The sequence below is a fragment of the Ochotona curzoniae genome, unplaced genomic scaffold (genome assembly GCF_017591425.1).
Source record: "Ochotona curzoniae isolate NIBS_2020 unplaced genomic scaffold, NIBS_Ocur_1.0 scaffold_4506, whole genome shotgun sequence".
Taxonomy (NCBI): Eukaryota; Metazoa; Chordata; class Mammalia; order Lagomorpha; family Ochotonidae; genus Ochotona; species Ochotona curzoniae.
Genome location: NW_024467119.1, coordinates 42,535,770 through 42,559,977, shown reverse-complemented (window position 1 = coordinate 42,559,977; position 24,208 = coordinate 42,535,770). Strand labels below are relative to the sequence as shown.

Here is a 24,208-nt window from a genome sequence, read left to right as displayed (position 1 = left end):
TCAAATTTGTACTTGGAGGGTTGTCATTGATTTTAGTAGGTTCTAGTAGGGTTTTCTGGTTAACGTTTTAGTAGGGAAAGATAATGATATTAGGTTCTGCATTTTGTTTTAAAGATTTATTTATTTTTACTGGAAAGTCAGATATACAGAGAGGAGGAGAGACAGAGAGAGAAAATCTTCCATCTGTTGATTCACTCCCTGAGCAGCCACAATAGCCAGAGCTGAGCCAACCCGAAGTCAGGAGCTAGGAAACTCTTCCAGATCTCCCACATGAGTGCAGGATCCCAGGGCTTTGGGCCATCGTCTACTGCTTTTCCAGGCTACAAGCAGGGAGCTGGATGGGAAGCGGGGCTGCTGGGATATTAACTTGTGGCCATATAGGATCCCGGCATGTGCAAGGAGAGGACTTTAGCTCCTAGGCTACCATACTGGGCCCAGGTTCTTTTTATGTTTTTTTATGTATAATGTTTCCCCAATCTTGCCACTATTCTATTCTAAGATCTAAGAATCTGTGGTATTCTTTCTAATTTATGCAGTGTTTTTTCATTCAAACAAAAGTTCAATTATTGTGTGTGTGTGTGTATGTGTAGTGCAGCTTTTTTCTTTATTTTAAATTGCAGTGTGAATATGTTTTATGGGATAATAGTGTGAAAATATCACTGATTATCATTTTTTATGATTTAAAAATATTGTGAACATTTTATGCTTTTAAATCTATGGAACACAGAGTAATAGGATTTATTAGTGCAGCATGTAATAATTTAGTCAAGCTGATCAGCAATTTCCATCACCTCACATATTTGTTGTTTTTTGATGAGAACTTTTGAAGTTTATTGAAATGTATGGTATAGTTGTAATTCCATATATATTCTCCATACTGTTAATAGTTCTTAAAACAAACAGAACCATAATCCTTAATCCTTAATCCTTCTCCATGATTGAGAGCATACTGTTTTGTCATCATCTCTCTTTTTACCCTATCCCCTTGTTTACTGTAACTATTTTCTACTCTTTGCTTCTTTGACTTCCATATGTCAGACTATATATATAACAGAATAAATGATTTTACCTACCTCTGTCTGCCTCATTTCCCTTAGCATAATGTTCTCTATTTCCAGCCATGTTGTTACAGGTGATAGATAGAATAGCCTTGTTAAAGGTTGAATACTCTTTCCCGTGCATGTGGAATACTATGTTTTCTTTATCCATTCATGTGTTGGACACATAGATTAAGTCTGTACCTTGACTATTATCAGTGGTGCTGCAGTGAACTTGGGACACACTAATTTCAAATACATGATGAAATATCCAGAAGTGGTATCGCTGAATCATATGGTAGCTTTGTTTTTCATTTTTTTGTGGAATGTCCATCAAGGCTTCTGGGTGGCTGTGCTAACTTATATTGTCACCTACAGTGTAGAAGGTTCTCTTTTATCCACATCCTCACCTCTTACTTGTTAGCTTCTCTCTTTTGATAATAGTTACTCTGACAAGTGTGAGAAAAATATCTCATTGTAATTTAATTTGAAGTTTCCTAATCATTGATTAACTATCTGTTGACTGTTTAAGTGTTGTGTGAAATGTCTGTTTGGATCTTTTGCTTGTTTTTTAATCAGGCATTTTGTTTTCTTGCTGTTAAGTTTAATTCCTCATGTATTTTGAATATTAATTCCATATTGTATATAGGATTTTCAGATATTTTTTCTCATTTTGTAGGTTGCCTCTTTACACACACTTTCAAGTGTTTCCTTTGTGGTGCAGAGATTTATTTATTTTAAGATTTTTTTTTCAAAGACTTACATGGAGAGAGGCAAAGACAGAGAGAGAGGAAAATAAATCCTCTATCCTCTGGTTTACTCTCCAAATGGCTGGAAAGGCTGGAAGTGTGCCTGTCTGACGTCAGGAGCCAAGAACTTCTTCCTGCTGCTTTCCCAGGCCATTAGGGAACCAGATCCAAAGTAGAGCAGCTAGGACTTGAACTGGTGCCATATAGGATGCTGGTGTCACAGGTGGGGCAGCTTTTCCTGCTGTAACACAATACCAGCCCTTACAAAAGGCCTTTAGTTATAGATGCCATCCCATTTATATAAAACGCTTTTGCTGCTGCATTCTTGTGGTCAAGTCCAAAAGATCATTGCACAGACCAGTGCTGTGTCATTTTCTTCCTGTGTTTGCTTCCAGTAGTTTAAACTTCCCTGATCTTACATTTAGGTTTCTAATGAATTTTGGATTGATTTTTGTGTGTCAGGTTAGGGTCTGCTTTTATTCTGCGTGTGGATACTGTTTTTCCTAGCATTATTTGTGGAAGAGACTTTTACAGGTAGCCAAATACTTGAGCCATCAGCTAGATAAGATGGATTCAGAAGTAGAACCAGCAGATTGAACCAGACCCTTCCATGTGGAATGTGGGCAACTTAAGTGGTATCTTAACCATTGAGCCAAATACTTACCCTATGCTGCATTAATTACTGTAGGTTTGTAGTTTGAAATCAAATAGGTAAAGCTGCCATCTTTATTATTATTATTATTAATAGTAGTAGTAGTATTTTACTCATGAATGCCTTTACTGGTCAGTGTTTCTTAAAGTTCACTTGAGTTTTAGAGTTGTTTTTTCCAGTTCTATCAAAAATTATGTTAGAATTTTTATTAGAATTCTCTTGAATCTGTAGATGACTTTGGGTAGTGTGGACATTTTCACAGTGTTAATTCCTTCCAGTCCTTGAACATGGATATCTTTCCATTTATTTTTTGTCATCCTCAAATTTCTTTGATTGATATTTTATGATTTTAATTGTACAGATCTTTCAGCTTAAGTGAAAGTATTTAACTTTATCACTGTTATAGTGGGATTGTTCTCTTGATTTCTTTTTTTCGGTAGCTCGTTGTTACTGTGTAGAAATGCTACTGATACTCTGGTATGTATTTCATGTCATATGGTTTTATTGTCTTATCCATTAGTTGTAATATTTTTTCAGTAGTTATTTTATGATACAGTTCTCTGAGTATAGTCCTTCATAAACAGGCATAAGTCCATCATTCTGCTATTTGAGTATATCCTGACATTGTAGGTATGGGCAATGGCAGACAGTCCAGCATCCTATTGTCTAGACATATTTAACAGTTTTTTGGGGGAGTTCATCTTTGATTTGGAAATAGAGATGTGTATTGCATTATACCTTCACATCTTGATATGGTAGTCTCTATTACACAGTTACTGCGTATCCTCTTTATTGAAAAGCCACAAAACAAAATCAACAGCAGGAAAAAAACCAGAAAATTCACAGAAACATGGAGTTAAATAACATGCTATAGAATGACCACTATGTTGCTGAAGACATGAAAAAGAAAATCCAAAACTTTCTTGAACAAAATAATGCTACTGTATAACCTATGTGTCAATGAATAAATTTTAAGAAGAAAAACTTTTTTTAAAGAAATGAAGATAAAAACAAAAACTATCAAAACCCATGAGATGTAGCAAAAACAGTATTGAGAGGGACATTTATAACATTAGGTGCTTAAAAATTCAATTATCTCAAGGATTATTAGAAAAAATTAACAAAATAAGAAATAAGAAAAATCACAGCAAAATAAGTAGAATAGAAACTAGAAAACTACGGATTACAACAAGACCCAATTTTAAAATGAGCAAAACAGTTAGCCAGACTAACAAAAAAAGCAAGAGAGAAAAGCCGAGTAAAATTAGAGATGAAAAAGAAAACATTCTAAGAAACTAGTAAGGTGATTTCTTCTTGCAGAATGAATCCTTTCATTATTATATGGTGTCCTATATCTCTTTCAGTAATTTTTATGTCAAAGTTTATATTATTTGATATAAGAATGGTTACCAACTCATTTTTTTCTGTTAGCCTGGAGTGTTTTTTTCCATTCTTTCACTTTTAGTGTCCTCATATGCCTCTCCTGGAGGCAACAGATAGATAGGTTTTGTTTTTTATCCAGTCTGCTAATCTGTGATGCTTGATTGATGAGTTTAAGACCTTTACATTCAGAAATAATATAGATAGATAATAATTTGGTCCTGTTCTTTTAGCAATGGATTGTTCCTTGTTTGATATAGTCTTCTTTTGTCTTTTGATTGGGATGTTCTCTGCATTTGCCTTTGATTTTGGTGAGTGCTATTCCTTTTCTCTGTCAGGAGAGCATTTGTAGGGCAGGTCTGGAAGAGGTGAATTCTTTCAGCTTTTCTTTACTGTGGAAGAATTCTTCTCCATTTTCAAAGACAAAGGAAAGCTTTACTGGGGAAGTTATTCTGAGCTGACAGTTTTTTTTCTTTTTGAATCTGGAACATGTCACTCGATTTTGTTCTGGCCCGTAGAGTTACCTCTGAGAGGTCAGCTGTGAGTCTGATTGCTATTCCTCTGTGTGTTCACTTTTCACGTACTTATTCAAGGATCTTTTCCCTGTGTTCAACTGAAGAGACCTTGATTATCATGTGTCTTGGTGAAGATTGCTTTTGGTCAAACCTGTTGGGAGTTCTGTGCCCCTCCTGTATTTATTTCCTAGTTCTTTCTCCAAATTAGGGAAAATTTCCTGTATTATTTCATTAAATATATTTTTTAAAAAATATTGGAAAGTGAAATATATAGAGTAGGAGAGACAGAGTAGGATCTGCTGTCCATTGATTCACCCAAGTGGCCACAACTACCAGAATGAGCTTGTAGGTGCAGAGTCCCAAGGCTTTGGGCCATCCTCAGCTGTTTTCCCGGGCCGCAAACAGGGAGCTGGATAGGAAGCGGGACACTGGGATATGGACTGGTGCCCTTATGGGATCCTGGTACATGCAAGGTGAGGACTTTAGCCACTAGGCTACTGTGCCAGGCCCCCATTAAATATTTTTAAATCCTGCTTCTCTTTCTGTGCCTTCTGGAATTTCCGTATCTCTTATATTCAGCCTTTTAAATCTGTCCCCTAATTCTGAAATATTTCTCTTAGCTTGACTCAGTTCCTCTTCCAGGTTCTTGATATTTTTACTTCATTGTTGAAGGAAGTATCTTCCAAGTCTGAGATTTTTTCTTCTGCCTAATTCATTTAATTATTGAGGTTTCCTACTGAATTTTTAATTTGCTCCATTTTGTCCTTCATTTCTAATAATTCTGCTTGATTTTGTCTTCAGTGTTGCTATTTCCTGTGTGACACATTCCTTAAATTCCTTGAACTCATATGTACTTTTTGTTGTTGTTAAGAAGCTTTGTAACAAGTTTTTAAAATTTTTATCCCCCATTTCCTTGATGTCTTCCATGGAGATTGACATAGTCTTTTGCTCCTTTGAGGGGAAGACATCAGTATTATTCATTGTACCTTTGTCTCTTATTTTGCTATTGCTCATTGCTGTTCTGGTTAGCAGATTCCTCTCCTTAAGGTTGGTTTCTAAATTGTGTTGCCCACTGATCTACAATTCGATTTTACTGATTGCGTTTGGTACCTGGTACTTTGTTTGCAGGCACTTGTACCACTCCCTTAAGTGAGTTTCTTTTTTTTTAGATTTATTTTTATTATTTTGTTATTGGAAAGGCGGATATACAGAGAGGAGAGACAGAGAGAAAGATCTTCCATCCGATGATTCACTCCCCAAGTGAGCGCAACGGGTCGATACTACGCCGATCCGAAGCCAGGAGCCTCTTCCGGGTCTCCCACGCGGGTGCAGGTTCCCAAAGCTTTGGGCCGTCCTCGACTGCTTTCCCAGGCCACAAGCAGGGAGCTGGAAGGGAAGCGGGGCTGCCGGGACTAGAACCGGCGCCCATATGGGATCCCGGGCGTGCAAGGCGAGGACCTTTAACCACTTGCGCCACCGCGCCGGGCCCCTTAAGTGAGTTTCAATCTCAGACTCTTACAGTCTTCCACCATGGTCTCCATAGCCCCAGCTTCTGGCTCACCAGTTTCCACCCCCATGTGATCCTGTACTATGACCACACCATTGCCAGCACAGCTTTTCTCCTACTCCCACTTTGAGCAGTGCTTGGAAATAGGGAGATAGTCGCTGTCCTAAATTACTCCCTTGTCAGCGGTGCTGGTCTTGCTGGGACCTGTTGGCCAGTAAGTCTGAAGGCCACCCAGAGCTAGTTTGGGTGGAACTCATAGGATGTCAGGTTGGTACTATTTTGTCTTTGAGAACAGCTTGATGTTTTGAGCCAGAAGTGAGTTCTCTCATGGCTCAGCACCTGTGCAGCTTGCTGTTGTTCCTTTGGCCCCAAAGTCTTTTCCTCAGTACACAAAATGGCAGCTGATGTGGCACTGGCTGAAGTCTGGGGCTGCAAACTACTAGGTCTGGGGCCGCTAGTCTGGGGACTAGTGCAATGTGCTGAGCTGGACATGGGTTTCTCTCCCCTGTTAGCACCTGTGGAGCTCACTGTTGTTCCTCCAGCACCACCGCCAACCCCCAGAGCCTTTTCCTCAGTACACAAAATGACACCTAACAAGTTTTTTTGGTTGAGACTTTACAAAGTGTTCTGCATATGAACATTATATTATGAAGAGTGGCAGTTTCATTTCTTCCTTTGCTACAGAAATGCCTTTCTTTCTCTTGTCTAATAGCTCTGATAGGGACTTCCAGCGGTATATTAGGGAAAACTTGCACAAGTAAACCTCCTTGTATTGCTGTAGACCTTAGAGGAAAATAATTTGTTTGCTCACATTGAACCCGTGGTGAAAATCTCTAGTTAGCTTTATTGTCATAGATTAATGGTAGTAAAATGTCCTAGATAACAGATTAAAAAAAATACATTGGTTACTCTTTTCCCCTTGCCATTCAATGATTTTATTATATGTGTTAGAAATAATGGCATGTATAAATAATAGTGCCTAAAATATCATCGTTTTCATAGTTTTTCATATGCAGTACTGTGACTTAAGAATAAGAGCTGGTTTGTTTCATTTTAAAATATCTTTGACCATTAAATTGGAATATTGAGAACTGTAGATTTTAAAAATGCTAGCTGGATTTAGGACTAACCATTTTTCATTCCCCTCTCCCCTTTTTCTTCCTGTGCCTTTCCTAGATTGCCACCAAGGAGCCATTGAATCCCATTAAACAAGATGTAAAGCATGGCAAGCTACGCTATGTAGCGAATATCTTCCCTCACAAGGGTTATATATGGAATTATGGTGCTCTCCCTCAGGTAACATTTTTGTTATAATGGTAAAACTTTCCTGTCTTTTGAAAAAAATTGCCTTGTAAATCCTTTGAAGTACTTGAATTTAAATTGGTTCTGAGGATATGTCAGTTTCAGGGGTTTGTGAATTTGAAAATTTTTAATGTGTAGTTTTATTGTGTCAGTAAATTTTATTTGAAACCATAAATATGTCTTTACTCAAGTTCTTGGAGTTAGGCATATCAAAATTCACATTTGGTGTTTTGGACACATTTCTTTTTCTGGAGAAGGCTTTATTTACAGTCATGCCTTTAAGTATGATAGGTTAGACTTCTACATGTTTATGTATGATCACAATAATTTTATTTCTTAAACTTCAGTAGATGAGTATCTTCTTTTTTACATTTTTTTTCAGGTCTTATTGTGGCTAGGTAAGTTGCATTACTAAGGGTTGTGAACTTGTCATTTTTAAGTAGAAAGCACTGCAACCATAAGCAAGGACTACATAATGCCAAGGCGGCATGCCTGTCTAGTACAGCGCCACGAATGTGCCGAGTCAGAAGTCTAGGTTTGGGTACCACAGGGAAGCATCTGCCTTTTTGTTTCCAAAAATCATTAGACCATATATCTAACTGGGGTTAGTGTTTTTATTTATCTTAACATTTTTGCAAAATATTCCAAGATGCATCTGGAGAAATACATGAAGGAAAAAAAGATTCTTACTTAATAAAGCCTGCAGGGAACAGCTGCCTTTTTAGAATAAGCTTGGAGAAGAAAAGAGAAATGATTTCTAAAGGTTCAGGCTGCCTTTGATTCAGTTAGCCCACCCATGCAGATACATTCCTATTTGAAATGGGCTCAGAATGCGAATATCTGCTAGAATCATGAAAGCAGATTTTCTGATTTCCCATTTGCCTAAATAGATACTTTTTTTTCCTGACTCAACAGTGAAAGGTTAAGAAAGTTGTGTATCTATGAATGGAGGCTGTAGGAAGGACGTGTGAGTACAGGGAAGGCCAGAGAAGCCATGGAACTAGACACACCCAAAGCAAAGCAAGTCTGGATTAAATTCACTTGTTTGTTTGTCTATAAACAGTTGCCAAGGATTTATATGCTAGGGAATATATTGTATGTTACATGTATAGACTCAGAAGAGATTTTAAACAAGGCGGCAGAAAGAATAATTAAGCATGTGGATTTGGGAGCAGGTATATCATCCTGGGTGTGATGCTTTTGTTTTCCCTTGCCTCACTTTGTAAAATGGAGAGCATAAAATACCTACTGTATATGGTTTTTGTTAAGGTTAAATGCTTTTGTCAAATTCTTCATGGTGTCCAAAATATTCCCTTTAAAGCCTTTAACCTTGTCAGGTGTATTTTCATTTCTTATTTCACACTTTTTTTTAAACCTTTCTATAACAGTTAGAAATTGTAACCTGTTGTACCATTTAGTTATGTTTAATTTTTTTTTTCAGCTGCAATACAGACTTAATAAGGGCAAAGATTTTGTTTTTATACCATTTGCCTAACTTAGTGCTTGGTACAGAGTAGGTTTTCAGTAAATATTTTTGTGAGATGAATAGATTAGTGAATACATTGTGTGTGATGTGTCTGTTTCATAAGTAAGGATATTGAACTTTGCTCTTCTCCAATTATTTGTCCTGTCAGCAGGAAGTTTGTTCAGAGCAATTACCCAAATGTGCTTGAGAGAACATTTAAGCAACTGAACTTCCTCTTAAGTCACAGTCTGTCTACTTGGGATTTTATCAGTTTACTGTCATTATTTCACACCTTCGGCTGTGTAGACTGTTAACCTTCATAACTTCTACAGTCTGCATTCCTAAACTTCTTCAAAGTTTGAGATTAGCCTGGGTTAAAATCATCTTTATTACAGTGTTGCAGCTCTCTGCATGATTTTTAGGATACCTCTCTGAATAATTTTTAGGGACTAACCAACCTTGACTTAAAGATTTCTGTTGTTGATGTGTTTATTATTTTGATCTTATCTAAATATGGCTCATTGAGCCAAGTAGTTTATAACCTGAGTCAAGTGACTGATCCTCTAGGCCTTTTCTTCATCTAGGTGATCCTATCACCTCTCTTACAAGGTTATTGTGAGTGTTGTATGAACTGATCAAAGCAAGGTGTTTAGTCCCACAGTGAGTGCTCTGTGGTGATGATACTGTTGGGATTGGTAAAGCTGATAGTGCAGAAAAAACTGGTTCTCCACATGGCTGCAGCAACCAAGTGTGCTCTAGGCTGAAGCCAGAAACTGGAAACTCCCTCAGGGTCTCCCACATGGGGCCATCTTCTGCTGCCTTCCCAACTGTATGAGAAGAGTAGGAGCACTGAGCCAGAGCTGATATGGAGTGCTAGAGTCTCAAGCAGCAGTTTATTCTGCTGCACCGTATCACAGACCTCTCAGGTTTTTGTATCTGGAGTGTCTGGTTTGGATCACAGCCCTGTTCCAGAATGGTTTTTTCATACATTTATGATTACTTATATGGCATTCACTATAAGTGGTATACCATTTATTAATATGATATTGATCATGTCTACTCATCCCTGATCCTACCCAGAGATAGGACTTAAATATTTTGTCATAGGAATGGGTGATTGATACTTAGAGGAAAAAGAAGCAGCAGTGAGAGATTCAGAAGGAAGGTAACTGCCACAGGAAAATAAATGTTTTAAGAGAAAGAGAGAGCGAGCAAGCACCTACCTACTGGCTCACTCTCCAAATGCCTGCAACAAGTGGTACTGAAATGCTGTGAAAGCCTGAAGCCTGACACTTAATCCCCAGGTCTCCCACGTGGGTTTCAGGAACACAGTTATTGAAGCCGTCACCATTGCTTCACAGATTGTATTAGCAGGAAGCTGAAGGCAGCAGCAAGAGCTGGGGAAACCCAGGAACTCTGATGTAGTTCGCTCACACCCACAAAACCATCCACTCCCAGACAGTCACGTAAAAGAAAAGAACCATGAAACAGAATGAAATTATATGTGAAAGTATTACCATTTAATTGCTGTTAGCATCAAAGTTAGGACATCATTAACAGTGATTAGTAGCCTGAGTTCTAGAACTACAGTTTCAAAATTTTGTGAACTAGGTGAAGGTTCAGCTTTGTTTGTTTACTTATCAGTAAAATGAATTAATAACAATCTGTTCTTCATGGAGTACATCCATATATAGATTTGTGTTCCTTAGAAAGTATCACATATAATTACTGTGTTAACAGTTATTATTTTTCTTTTTTACAAAATAATATTATGATTTGGGTGCTAAAATGCTGTTGGGCTTTGTTGATTTTTAAAAACATAAATTTGGTTCAGTTTATTTCTGGATACACTAAATTGGAACTAAAGAGTAAATATTGGAGCTTAGGGCTCCAAAGTTTAACATAGGAGTTCATGTTTAATTATCTACATAATATAAGAGGAAATAATGGATAATGTAAAATCCTAGGTAATAATAATAAGCTGAATCTTGAACACAGTCTCTGCTTCCTATTTTTGTAAATTCAAGACAAATTACTTTATGGAACTTTGGCCATTTCATTTATAACCAAACAATTAGGAAGTTTTTAGAAGGGATGGTGTCTAAGAGATAGTTAAGTATTTAAATAGATAGCAACTTCCTATTATACTACTCCTGGTTTTTGAGATTTAATGAGATAGGTAGAGCCTTTGGTGAAGATTGGTTTATGTATTTGAAAGTCAGAGTTGGCAAGAGAGATCTTCATCTGCTGATTGACTTACCAGTTTGCTGCGGTCATCAGGGCTGGGACAGGCCAAAGCCACATGTCAGGAGCTTTATCTAGGTCTCCCATTGCATGGCAGGGGTCCAGACATTTGGGGCATCCTTTGCTGCTTGGTACATTGGTAGAGAGCTGGGTTGGGAGTCAGAATTGGAGCAGCTGGGATGCCGACTTTACAGATGGTGACTTAACTGACTACTCCACAGTGCTTACCTGTGAGGTGCATTTTTTAACTGGCATGAAATGCAGCAAAAGTGTGTTTCTTTTCTAGGTTATGTCTTGTTCTTTAGTTTATGAGGTGAAAACAGTTTCTTGTAGTGCAAATGAGTTTGAAAATAGTAGTTTTATTTCTCAAACCTGGAAAGCTAGACCACGAAGCTGTTACTGCATCAGAGGAAGCAAGAAATGTTAGAAGTCACAGTTGCAGTCAGAGGGAAGAAGGAAACAAGAGCATTGCCGGTGAGAACAAACTGAAACTTGAGGAGCAGGTGTGGCCTTAGTTACTGACTAAACTTGGAAGATGAGTGTATCTGGAAATACCACCCACTTTGAGATGTGATTCTGCAGACAGTTGAGAGACAGAAAGAAGGAAATACTATAAATTTGTTTTAATTGTAATGATTCTTATGGGCATGCTGGTGTTGGCCTTGAAGGTTTTTCGCTAGGAGTACGGTTGTCTATAAAACTTGATGAATTTGTATGGAAAGACGAACATATATATTATAGTGCATACTAACCTGTAACTCTTCTTTTTTAGACTTGGGAAGATCCCCGTCAAACAGATAAGAGCACAAACTGCTGTGGAGATAACGATCCTATTGATGTTTGTGAAATAGGCTCAAAGGTTTGTTTTATAGACTGTGTTAATTCTAACATGTGTTTTGCTTCATTCATGCCATAAAGTTTCAGCCTCTATTCTTCAGTGCTTCAAGGTTTGAATCTATTGTTTCATCTGATATTCAATTTATTGTTACATTTTTATCTTCTTTTTCCTAAACCAGGGTTTGTAAACTATAGGCCCATGGATAATCTTGCCACCACTTGTATTTATAAATAGCACAGCCATTCCCACTCATGTTTGTATTGTTTGTGGCTGCTTTTTTATCACAACATAAATTGAGTTGTAGATCAGATTTTACAGTTTGCATGGACTAAAATATTTGTCATCTGACCTTTTACACAAAAAGTTTGCTAAGTTCCATATCCAGCTTCTTTGCCTGTTACCCAGACAACTTTAATGTGAAGAAATTCACGTTGTGTACCTTTAATGTATACCTGTTCCTAGACTGCCAGATGCCATCAGAGGGATAGAAATCCCACAATCCCATAGATTAATTATCCATCAGTTCTATATATGTCTTTGATCAATTCCTCCTTATTCTGTTTTCTGCTACATTTAGTGCTGATATTTTTTGTGCTTTTGTGCAGTCAGCTTGTCTCGCTTGGTTCTCATTACCAACAGGGCATCTCATCTTCATATTCATAGGGCTCATAGAAACTGGCAAACAAGAACCCCTCGTCATTCCGTCAGATTTAACATTCTACCTATGCCTACAGACATTCTTCATGTCCTCCTGCTGTTCTGAGAGCTGTGAGTTTTACCTAAGACCAGGACCTAAGCTGTGGTCTAGATCTGGTTCTTTCCACTCTGAGTGATGATAGTTCTTTACCCTTTCTCTTGGTTGTCTAGCATTTCTGGCTTCCTTCCTTATGCTGCTTCTCTTCTTTTTTCAAGAGAACTTTTAGAAATAGTATTTTCAACACTAGTTTTCATTTTCTACTTTTCACTTAATGTTTAACCCACTAAAACCCCCTCCCAATTATTTCCATGGAACTGATGCCAGTAGATCTGTTAATTTGATTTAAATCATACCCAAGTAGGCCTATTTGATAGGCTTTATCTAACTTAAATTTGTCATAGTGTTTTTTTACTGTTGACTTTTTCCTTTTTGGGTCAAAGTCAGTTATTCACTGATGACAAGTATTATCATATCTTGAATTTTTTGTGGTCATTCTGGGTCCATAGGCTTTATCTAACTTAAATTTGTCATAGTGTTTTTTTACTGTTGACTTTTTCCTTTTTGGGTCAAAGTCAGTTATTCACTGATGACAAGTATTATCATATCTTGAATTTTTTGTGGTCATTCTGGGTCCATCTTTCTGGTTTCTTTGATATGCTCCTTTGTGTCTGCCTGTTCCTTGGTTAACTTGAGGTTCCTATGTTTGTGCAACTCTTGTTCTCATGTAAGAGCTCCTTTGGCGATCCAATCCCAAGGACTGATGGTTTTGGTTTGGCTATCACATTGACAACTTTACATCAAACCCTCATACGCAGCTGCCTGCATCTGCACAAAGGTATATTCCAGACATCTTAAACTCATATCAAACACAATTATTTTTCTCTGATCTATTCCTTTCATTATTTCTGGGCTCATTAAATGATATCTCAGTTTCTTCCGTGCATGCACCTCTCAGTTCTTACATCAGAAAACAAGGAAGTTGATTCTGTTCTTAAATAGCTTATAACTATTTCTCTCTATTCTCATTGCTATTGGTTTTGTTGACCTTGTTTTAATTCATTTAATTCATCTGTTCTCAGGGATGTCTAGGCCTTTGTGCAGTGTATTCCCTCAGTGCAAAATGGACCATCCGCCCCTTCACTTTATTTACTTCCTTTTTTTGTGCTTCTCTTCCCCCTGTCATTTTCATATTCTCACTGAAGAATTACTTCCTCTGGATCCCTTTTCTTGACTTTCTATAGGCTAAAATAGTTGTCCATTGTGTGTGTTTCTATAATACTAATATATTTGCTGGGAATGCAGACTTGTTCTTACACCTAGTGCCATGTTGAACTCAGTACAGTTACATAACATAGGCTTAATTTAATAAGGTTGAATTAGTGAGTCACATGCTTTTATTTTAAATCAAGTCAGTTTCAATGTAAACTCATTTTAGCACTTCTAGTATTTAACTGAATAGCACTAACTTTGTTGCTGGCAAACCAAAGGAATGGCTAAGAAAAATTTGATGAGTTTTTACTGAAGAGTAGGACTAAATATATTAAATATGAGTGATTTTTGACATGAAGGTAATTAATATTGGAATCATTTTTTTAATTTAATTTGAATTACACTTTTTTTAAAAAAGATTTTTTAAAAAAGTCAGATATACAGAGAGGAGGAGAGACAGAGAGGAAGATCTTCCGTTTGATGGTTCACTCACCAAGTGACTGCAACAGCTGGTGCTGCACCGATCTGCAGCCGGGAACCAGGAACCTCTTCTGGGTCTCCCATACGGGTGCAGGGTCCCAAGGCTTTGGGCCGTCCTTTACTGCTTTCACAGGCCACAAGCAGGGAGCTGGATGGGAAGTGGAGCTGCCGGGATTTGAACTGGCGCCCTTATGGGATCCTGGGCGTTCAAGGCGAGAACTTTAGCCGCTAGGCCACACCGCCGGGCCCTGGAATCATTTTTATATTTCATACAGAAAGCTTGGTACATAGTAGGTATTTGGTATAGAATTACTGAACCATATTGCCTTATGTTTCCTATGAATATAAATGATCAAATGAGAATGCTTTTGGTTTACTGCAGAACAGAAAGTCATAAAATATGGAAGAAATTCTCAATCAAGAGCAAGAGATTCTAGCATAATGAAATTATTAGATGGGGGCCCAGCGTGGTGGCGCAAGTGGTTGAGGTCCTTGCCTTGCACGCCCGGAATCCCATATGGGCGCCGGTTCTAATCCCGGCGGCCCCGCTTCCCTTCCAGCTCCCTGCCTGTGGCCCGGGAAAGCAGTCGAGGACGGCCCAAGGCTTTGGGACCCTGCACCCGCGTGGGAGACCCAGAAGAGTCTCTTGGCTTCGGATCGGCATGGCATCAGCCATTGCGGCTTACTTGGGGAGTAAAGCATCGGACGGAAGATCTTCCTCTGTGTCTCTCCTCTCTGTATATCTGCCTTTCCAATGAAAAAAAATAATAAAAATAAACCTTTTTTTAAAAAAGAAATTATTAGATGTAACATAAAAGAAAAATTAATTTCTGGCATTGCAATTGCCAATCAGTAAAATGTGTATGCTCTGTGCTACATAATGACATTTTGGCTTGTGGTAGATAGATACATACAACAGCAGATCTGTAAGATTATGTCTTACTGACATCAGCCACCTTAGCTTGTGGTTGTATACTTTGCAATGTTTGCTCAACAGTGGACTCACACAGCACTGCTTCCCTCTGTGGCGGTGCTAGCCATCAATGACACATGACTCTACTGCTGCTGTCTTCTAGAACTCTGCATTTTGTAGGCCTGGCCGCTATTACAATTTGATAATCACTAAACTGATGGACTTTTTTCCCTCCATGAAATCATGTTTCTTATTTTTACATGATTTTGTTTTATCTTTGATCCAAATTCCATCACAATTTTAGCTTTTTTTCCTCTGATATTTATTGTATAAGAAAATTTTAATTATGTAATGAAACCAAGAAGAAATACTCCTTCACACTGAATTGTAATATCAATATATAATGTTCATTTTATCTTTTCATGTTGTACACCTCTGTGGAAAATAGTAGTAGCACATTTTGATTTGTGGGGTATTTTTCCACTTTATTTTTTCTTGTTGCAGAGTTTATATGAAATTTTTCTTGGAGATAGATTTTTCCTTTTAAATTTCCTTTGGGATAATTAGATATGATAGGCGGACTTTCGGAGATGGCCCCTTGAAATTGCACACTCTTGTCCTTATATCCTGTACATGTGATTGGTTATGGAATGGTATATTACGGTTTACTCTAAAGCAGACAGATCATCCTGGATTATTGTGCAGGCCCAGCGTACATATTCAAGTCCTTAAAAGCAAGGAGCTGTTTGGCTGGTGGCTGAAGAGGAAGTCAGGTTCATATGAGGAAAACTAAGATATTGCTGGTTCAAAGGAGGAGGAAAGGCACAGGACAAGAAAAGCGGCAACTTGTGAGTATGCCGTGTGGTCCACTTAAGATCCAGCAAGTGAGTGGAGGCAAGTGAGTGAACTTTAGTTCAGCAGCTGCAAGGAGCTGATTATGAAGCACAGAGTCCAGTTGTGCTGTGCTTCACCTCTTGATCCTGGAAATGGTGGTTTGTTTATTCTGTGTTAAACCTCTGAGTTTGTGCTGTTGTTACACCGAAAGAGAAACACATTCTTAGCATAACTAGATTTCTACAGGTTTTTTTTTTTTTCATCATTTTCTTAAGAAAAAAAAAAAGGTTATTTGCAAGGCAGAGTTTCATAGAAAAAGACAATTAGATCTCTTCCATCATTGGTTCTCTTTCCACATTGCCACTATGGCTAAGATTTCAGCAGGCCAGATTCAGAATGCTGGAATTCAGGTCTCCAAACATTTGGACCACCTTCTGATTTCCCAGGAACTGTTTTGGAAGCATAACAGTGGGAACCTGAGCCAGTGCTCCAGTATAGGAACTTGCCTTTGTAAACCATAGCTCAAACCAGTGCAGCACGACACCAGCATCTTTGATTATTTTTGTTGTTGTTGTTGTTGAAATTTCACTTTGTTCAGTTTCTGAACCAGCATAGAATATTGTTATAGGCTACTGTTACATTGTGTTCATATTTAGCTTCTGAGAATTAGTAGTAGCTAAGTTTGAACTGGTAAATACCTGTAGAAACCAAAGGGAAAAGCTGTGAAGGTCTTTTGTTCTACTTCATGTACATATTGTTTCCTTTACTCTTCAGCCCTGTAGCAGAAGGGCTATGCTTTCCATTTTTCTGTTGAGAAAGCAAAGCTTAATCATGACTGCTGCTGAAGAACCATATTATTGTAAAATATTGGGGGCAGAGGGCAAGGAGTTAGGAAAGGGGAAAGGAGGGAGCCATATACATGCAAAACTGTATAACAGATGATGATGATAATAATAATGAGTATTGTGTGAGATAGCCTAGGTCAGCTAGAGGAATGGTGCAAGAAGAATTTAGCCCTGGATATTTGTGAATTTTCCACAAGAGCTAAAAAAAAAAATGATACTTAAAACCTTTGAGGCTTACTTATGCTTTTGTTTCAGAATCTTGATTCATTTTTCAAGTATGGTGAACTATATGATTCCCAAAAGACTTTTTTTTTTTGAAGATTTATTTTATTGCAAAATCAGGTATATATAGAAAGGAGGAGAGACAGAGAGGAAGATCTTCCATCCAGTGACTCACTCCCCAAGTGACTGCAATGGGCAGTGCCATGCCGATCCAGAGCCAGGAGTCAGGAACCCTTCTAAGTCTCCCACACAGGTGCAGGGTCCCAAGGCTTTGGGCCATCCTTAACTGCTTTCTCAGGCCACAAGCAGGGAGCTGGATGGGAAGTGGGGCTGCCGGGATTAGAACTGGCGTCCATATGGGATCCTGGTGTGTTCAAGATGAGGACTTTAACTCCTAGGCTAGACCACCACGCCGGGCCCATTCTCAAAACTTGTAACAAAATAAACTGCATACATTAATTTCCTTGGAAGAACAGAATGACTTTAATAATAAAACAATAAAAACGTGTGGTATAAACACAGTTTATTCCTTTAAATTTTTTTTAAAATTTTATTTCATGATCAGAGAGAGAAAGAGAATCTTTATCCAAGTGTTCACACCCCAAGTGGCTTCAGTGGCCAGGGCTGAGCCATGTCAGAGCTAGGAGCCTCACCTGGGTCTCCCACATGGGTGATCGTGTTGAAGCACTTGGCCATCTTCTGCTTTTCTGACACTGTTTAGCAGGGAGCTCAATTGAAAGCTGATTTGGAAGCCTGTATGGGATTCTGGTATCATGGGTAGTGGCTTGCCATGTTGTGCCGCTACATGGGCCCCAGTTTACTTTCTTGGTTGATGAGACCTGAGTGGTTTGTACTAAATTACAAGTAAAAGAAATGGGAGTTCCCTCCACCATTTATTTTAGAGAGAGAGATCTTCTCTTTGTTTACACCCCAGTACCTGGTGATGAGAAGGGTGCTTAAGGAACATTGTGCTAGACAGTTTCTTTAGTAATACTGTGTTTTGTAGGCAAAGAAAAGAAGCAGAGTCCTGGAAGTTAATAATAGATTGAGAACCACACATATAGAAATGTTTAATGTTTATTGCTTAATGTAAGTAGCAGTTTAAGCTGCTACTTAATATGTTGACCCTAATATCCCATGTTGGAGAACTGGCTCGAGTCCTGGGCTACTATATTTCATATGCAGTTTTTTGCTCATGTTCTTAGAGTGCCAGAAAAGGTGGTTTGAGAACCCTCTCCCCCTTGAAAGAGCCAGATGGAGCTCCAGGATTCTTTCTTCAACTTGGTCCTGCCTGTCTGTTGCAGCCATTTGGGGAGTGAACCAGGAGCTAGATGGTTTTTCTCTCTGTATGTCACACTCTGCTTTGCACATAAGTACAGTTTTTTTTTTTTTTAAACAGAACTATTCCTTTCTGTTGCTTGTGAGGTCAAAGTGTTTATATCATCCTGCTGGAACTTGGGAACCACCTGGACAGGATTCTGGCTTATCTGTAAAAGTCTCATCTGATCTTATATTGTTTTTGCAGTTGCAAAGTAAAGGAGATTTTATCAGTAAAATTGAATAAATCAATTTGATTTGCTTTTAGAAGCAATCTGTGATTCCTGTGAGTTCTGCTATGTACCCTGTCACCAAAGCCTGCTACGAGGAACTGGATCAGAATGTTGGTCTGAGCCAAGACTCAAACCGACTTTCATGTGGGATTTTAGAGTCATAGGCAGAGGCTTAACTTGTTAGGCCACAACACTGCCAGACCTTATGGCTTGAAATCATAATTTTTTTAATGTTAAAAAAAGATTTATTTATTTTTATTGGCTAAGCAGATTTATAGGGAGAAGGTGAGACAGAGAAAGATCTTCTGTCCAATGGTTCACTCCCAGGTGGCTACAGTAGCTGGACCTGAGGCAGTCCGAAGCCAGGAGACGGTGCAGGATCCCAAGGCTTTGGACCATCCTTTACTGCTTTCACAGACCACAAGCAGGGAGCTGGATGGGAAGAGAAACAGCCAGACACAAACTGACGCCCACTTAGGATCCCAGCACCTTCAAGACAAGGCTTTAGCCATGGAACCAGGCCCTGAAATGATTTTTTTTTCCTCAAAATAAACAACTTAGGGGACAGAATAATGCTTTTCTTGTTCCATACCTCTCTTTTCAAATATAAAGGTATATCAAGAACTTTTTTCTAGAACATATGTTCATAGTTCAGCTTCAAGTGGAATTCCATAACCAGATAAACTCTCAAAAATAAAAGAGTACAGAAAAACTATACATATAAGCCTGGCATTGGCAATAAGAGGAAACTGCTGAAACAACTTTAAGAGTATAGAACATCTGCGTTTGTGTCTTGCTATTTCCAGGTTCTCTTAAAATCTTTTTTAAGCCTTTTACAAAATGTGTTTTGTCTATTTCTTCAATATTAATAATTCTTCTGTTGTCACTGATTAGCTTACTAAGGCTTTGTTCCATCAGACTTAAAAAGGGAAAAAATGATTTATTTGCTTTTGTTTGAAAGCAGATTTTGTAGAGACAGAAGGTTTCTATCCGTTGCAATGTCCAGAACGGAGCTGATGTGAAGCTGGGAGACAGGAGCTTCCTGCAGGTTTCCCACATGGGTCCAGGTTCTCTGCTTATGGCCATGCTCCTCTGCTTGCCCAGGCCATAAACAGAGAGCTGCGTTAGAAGTAGAACAGAGAATTACTCTGCTCATGCACCACCATGCCGGCACCCTATACTTTATTTTTTAGTAGTACCTGATAAATATAGGTTGTGAAAAGGTATTGTGAAGAGCTTTAAAGGGACTCTCAGTGGGATTGGCACCATGACCTAGAAGGCTAAGCTTCCACTTTTGGCCCCGGCATCCTATACAGGTGCCAGTTCATGCTGTGGTTGGAATCCAGCTCCTTGCTCATGTCCTGGGAAAACAGAGTATGGCTCAAGTTTTTGGGCCCTACACCCATGAGTAGACCACAGGAAGCTTCTGGCTTCCAGCTCTGGATCAGCTCAAGCTAAAGCCGTTGTGGCCATTTAGGGAGTAAACAAGCAGATGGAAGATCTCTCTCTCCCTCTCTCTCTGTCTCCTCTCTATAACTCTGCCTTTCAAATAAAAATGAAATAAATCTTAAAAAAAGAAGGAAAAAGAAGGGAGAGAGGATGATTCTCGGGTATCTTCTCTCTCCAGACAATAGGAACCAAGTTTATATTATACAGTGGTGTCTTTGTGCTGTGATTTTCTGGGCCTAGTAGATAAGTTAGATTAAAGATACAGTAAATAACTTCAGTTTCAGCACCAAATTGCAACAATTTTATGTTATATATTTTGTGTGCCAGTTTTTTAAAATGTGTGTCATGTTTTTACTTTTATGAACTTGATTTTTTATTTTTTTCATTAAGTAACCCCTAGATATTAAAATGACTTACGTTTGAACTTCTCAGTTTGAAATAATACCTGTTACATACAGCTGTGTAGATAGGTATAAGGGAATGGGTTATAATGGAAATTCCAGGGTCTTTCTAAATAGGCAACAGCGATAGGAGGTGGATTGCTGTTGGGAGACACATTAGCCTCATTACTGTCGGCTCAATTCTCTTGGTCCATCCATTGCTCATCTTTGCATTTCCTTTTGCCTCTAAAGTTTTCTTGAATAATGAGCTTCTGGTCACATTTGTCTGTACTGTGTCATTCCCACAATCACTGGTCCTGTTTTAGTTAGTAAAATGAAATAAAAGTATTATTTCAACTTTTGATTTCTCTGGATAGAGCAGGAAATGTTGTCCCCTTTCTAGAACAAGAGGTGGCAGCCAGGGAGATTCCTTCCAGAAGAGGGAAAGCCAAACATGGAGAAGATGGTAAATATCAGAAGCAGTTGCCTGTTGTGTGGGAAGGAATTATGGGAACACTACCAGGGAAGTGGTTTAAACCTCAAGGTAGTTATGAGTGAGCTGGAGTACACTTTTATACTTCTAAAGAGTGTTTATTTTTCCTGTTAATTGCCTATTTATGATTTCTTTAGATTTTTAGTTGAGTTTTCATGATTTTTTATTACAGCTCTGACTTTGTTAGACATTAGAGCCCTTATAGTATCTCATAAATTGCCAAATATGTTTTCCAATTCTTGATATCTGCTGTGTTAATTTAACTTCAAGATTACTAATATTCTTGGTGATGCCTGTTCAAAAAAAACAACTAAAAACATTATCTATTTATTTGGTGCACTACATTGAGAGAGGGAGAGTCAGATGACTGTAACAGCCAGATCTGGACTAAACTAAAGGTAAAACCTGGAACTCCATCTACGGCTCCCACACGGGTAGCCAAGGCCCAAGGACTTGAACCACCCTCCTCTGTTTTTCCAGGCACGTTATCAGGAAGCTGAATTGGAAGTGAATTAGCTAGGACTTAAACTGACTGGCTTCTGTGATACCTGTTTTATCATTAAGACCATCTAGCGAGCCTAGTGTGGTAACATAGTGCCTAAAGTCCTCACCTTGCATGTGCTGGGATCCCGTAAGGGAACTCGTTTTAATCCAAGTGGCCCCACTTCCCATCCAGCTCCCTGCTTGTGGCCTGGGAAAGCAGTCAAGGATGTCCCAAAGCTTTGGGACCCTGCACCCATGTGGGAGACCTGGAAGAGGCTCCTGGTTCTGGGTTCGGATTGGCTCAGCTCTAGCCATTGCTGCTGCTTGGGATGTAAGCCATCGGACAGAAGATCTTCCTCTCTGTCTCTCCTCCTCTCTGTATATCTGGTTTCCATAACAAATGTATTTTTTTCAACTCTGAAAGTTCTATTTGAGTCTATATTATTTCTTATTCTCCCCATTTTTGTAAATTTTTTCAAGTCTGTGTATATTTACAATGGTTACTTTAAAGTTCTTTTCTGTTGATTTTACCATCTGTTATTTCTTGATTTTTTTTTCTGATTTTGTTCCCCCTCCCGTAGACTTTACATTTTTCAACTGGTAAATAGAATTGTGGATGTTGTGAAAGTTAAATTGAATGCGAAAGTTGTGTTGTTTTACTTTAAAGAATGTTTGCTGTGATGATGTGACTGTAAATTGTAGATGATCCTGATTGTTTACAGGCATTTTTAAAGAACTTTGTTAGGACAGAACTAAAATCCCCTTAACTCAAAGACTAGTTTAATTCTACCAGTGAGGAATGCCACTTTTTGGCTGTTTGCTGAATAACTGCTCCTGATGTAACGTGTGACCACCAGCAAAAACTCAGTTGATTCTCTCTAGCAGTTACTCTCTGCCTGGCCTCTTGCGATCTTCCTGCAGTTGTGCAGTTTTGTCTTTATTCAGTGTTTCAAAGGAACCCCTTTTGTGACTTTCTGGTATTATGTGTCATCTCCAATGGACTGTCCCATAGATGCCTGCTACCTAATTCCTCCCCCGCTTTGAGTCTGCTTCTGTTACGGTGTGACCGCTGTGTTGTTACTGGGTTCCTCTGTCTCAAGTATTGAGTAGAAAACCAGAGCAACCACAGGATCTCTTTATTTGCTTGCTGTGTTGGTCTGATGTCTGAAAAAATGATTTCATAAAATTTGTCCTCTTTTTCTAGTTATTCACAACAGGAAAGCAAATTTTTGGGTAAATTCGTGGTTGTTGGAAGTGAAAGTTTTAGGCTACTTACATATAAAAGACATTACAAGACAGGTTTATGACTATGTTTACATTTTTAATTACTAAGCTTTATAAAATTTAATCTGTTGTACTTTTAATCTTTCAAATGAATTTTATGATGTTTGAATAAATTTTGCAAAGCCTTGCAAATGGTGAATCTCTTTTTTCCTTAAAGGTTCTTACTCGTGGAGAGGTTATTCCTGTGAAGATTCTTGGAATTTTGGCTCTGATTGATGAGGGTGAAACGGATTGGAAATTAATTGCTATTAATGCGAATGATCCTGATGCCTCAAAATTTGATGGTAGGTTTGTGACTTTGCAGAAAACAGAAGTAACTTAATATGTCATTAAGATTTTTAGATCTTAAAAGTAGTTCACATGAGAAACCATTTTTGTATTATGGAGTTAATTTTTTTTAACCTCTTCCATGGAATGAAAAAATCCAGTATGCTTTTGTCTAAGTTATTAAATTGCTAAGGAACAAAACAATAAACGTAGGTGACCAATTGAAACTTTTTTTCCCCTGTATCTTTACCCATTCCTCTTACTAACATCTTATGTTAGCATTCTTGTCAAAATTATTGAGTGAAGCACAACTTTGCTATTTTTAATCTAAATCCTTTATTCCTTCTGTCACTTCTAGTCTGTAGTAATCAGCACTCTGTGTTCAAATTGAATTGTGATTTATTTGTTAGTGTTTGTTTTTCTGTGTCCGGATTATTTTACTCAAATAATGTCCTTCATTTTCATCTAGTATGCTGCAAATGATAGAATATTATTAATTGGAGTGGAAGGATATACATATATATATATATATATATATATATACTGTAAAAATTCTTTTTAATTCTTGAGATAACTTTAAAAATTTTCACATTTTTTGTATCTGTTCATGTAATGATGGATGCCATGGTTGACTCATTTTTTTAAATTATTGCTTGGTGACGTGGTTATCTCTTTAATAGGAGCTGGTGTCTTTTGGGCATCTACCAAGCAAGGGTATTATTCCTGGATCGTATGACACTTCCATTTCTAGTTTCTTAAGAAGTTGCCTGATTGATTTCCATAATTTATGTTTACTTCAGCAGTGTATAAGAGTTCCTGTCCCTACATCCTTGCTGGCATGTGCTATTCTCTGTCTTTGAGTAATAGCCATTGTTCAGGGGCAAGATGGTATCCCATTGTGTTTTTTTATTTACATTTACCTGATGGCTGAGAAGTTTCCATACTTTTGTTGGTCATTTGTATTCTTCTTTAGACAACTTCTTGTTCAGGCCCCTTGCTAATTTCTTAGCTGGGATGATTGTTGTTGATCTTGAGTTTTTCTACTTGCTGATATTTTCTGCGTATCAGACCTTTGTTGGATACGTAGCTTGCAAATATTTTCTTCCACTCTATTGAATGTCTTTTCATTCTATAGATTGTTTCCTTTGCTGTGCAGAAATTTCTGAGTTTGGTATGATCACAGTTGCCTAATTGTATTTAAGCTGGTGCTTTTGGGGTGTTATCAAAGACGCCATCACCTAGACCAGTTTCTTGAACTGTTTCTTCAACATCTTCAAGCAGTTTCATAATTTCTGATCTTATAGATCATCGATCCATCTTGAATTGATTTTTTACATGCTCAGAAGTAGGAATTCAACTTAATTCTACTACATATTTGAATCCAGTTCTCATCAATATTTCTAGTACTATTGT

The 24,208-nt window shown here is 38.1% G+C and overlaps 1 protein-coding gene across 3 annotated transcripts in view; it reads left to right on the top strand.

Annotated features, from left to right (window-relative positions):
• Nucleotides 1–24,208, top strand: part of PPA2 (inorganic pyrophosphatase 2) — an 89,473-nt gene that overhangs the window by 19,918 nt on the left and 45,347 nt on the right. For all 3 annotated transcript variants that reach the window (XM_040967453.1, XM_040967454.1, XM_040967455.1), the window contains exons 5-7: nucleotides 7,017–7,136; nucleotides 11,624–11,710; nucleotides 22,686–22,812. In XM_040967453.1, the coding sequence (XP_040823387.1) occupies nucleotides 7,017–7,136; nucleotides 11,624–11,710; nucleotides 22,686–22,812 (334 nt within the window). The remainder of the gene's footprint in view (nucleotides 1–7,016; nucleotides 7,137–11,623; nucleotides 11,711–22,685; nucleotides 22,813–24,208) is intronic.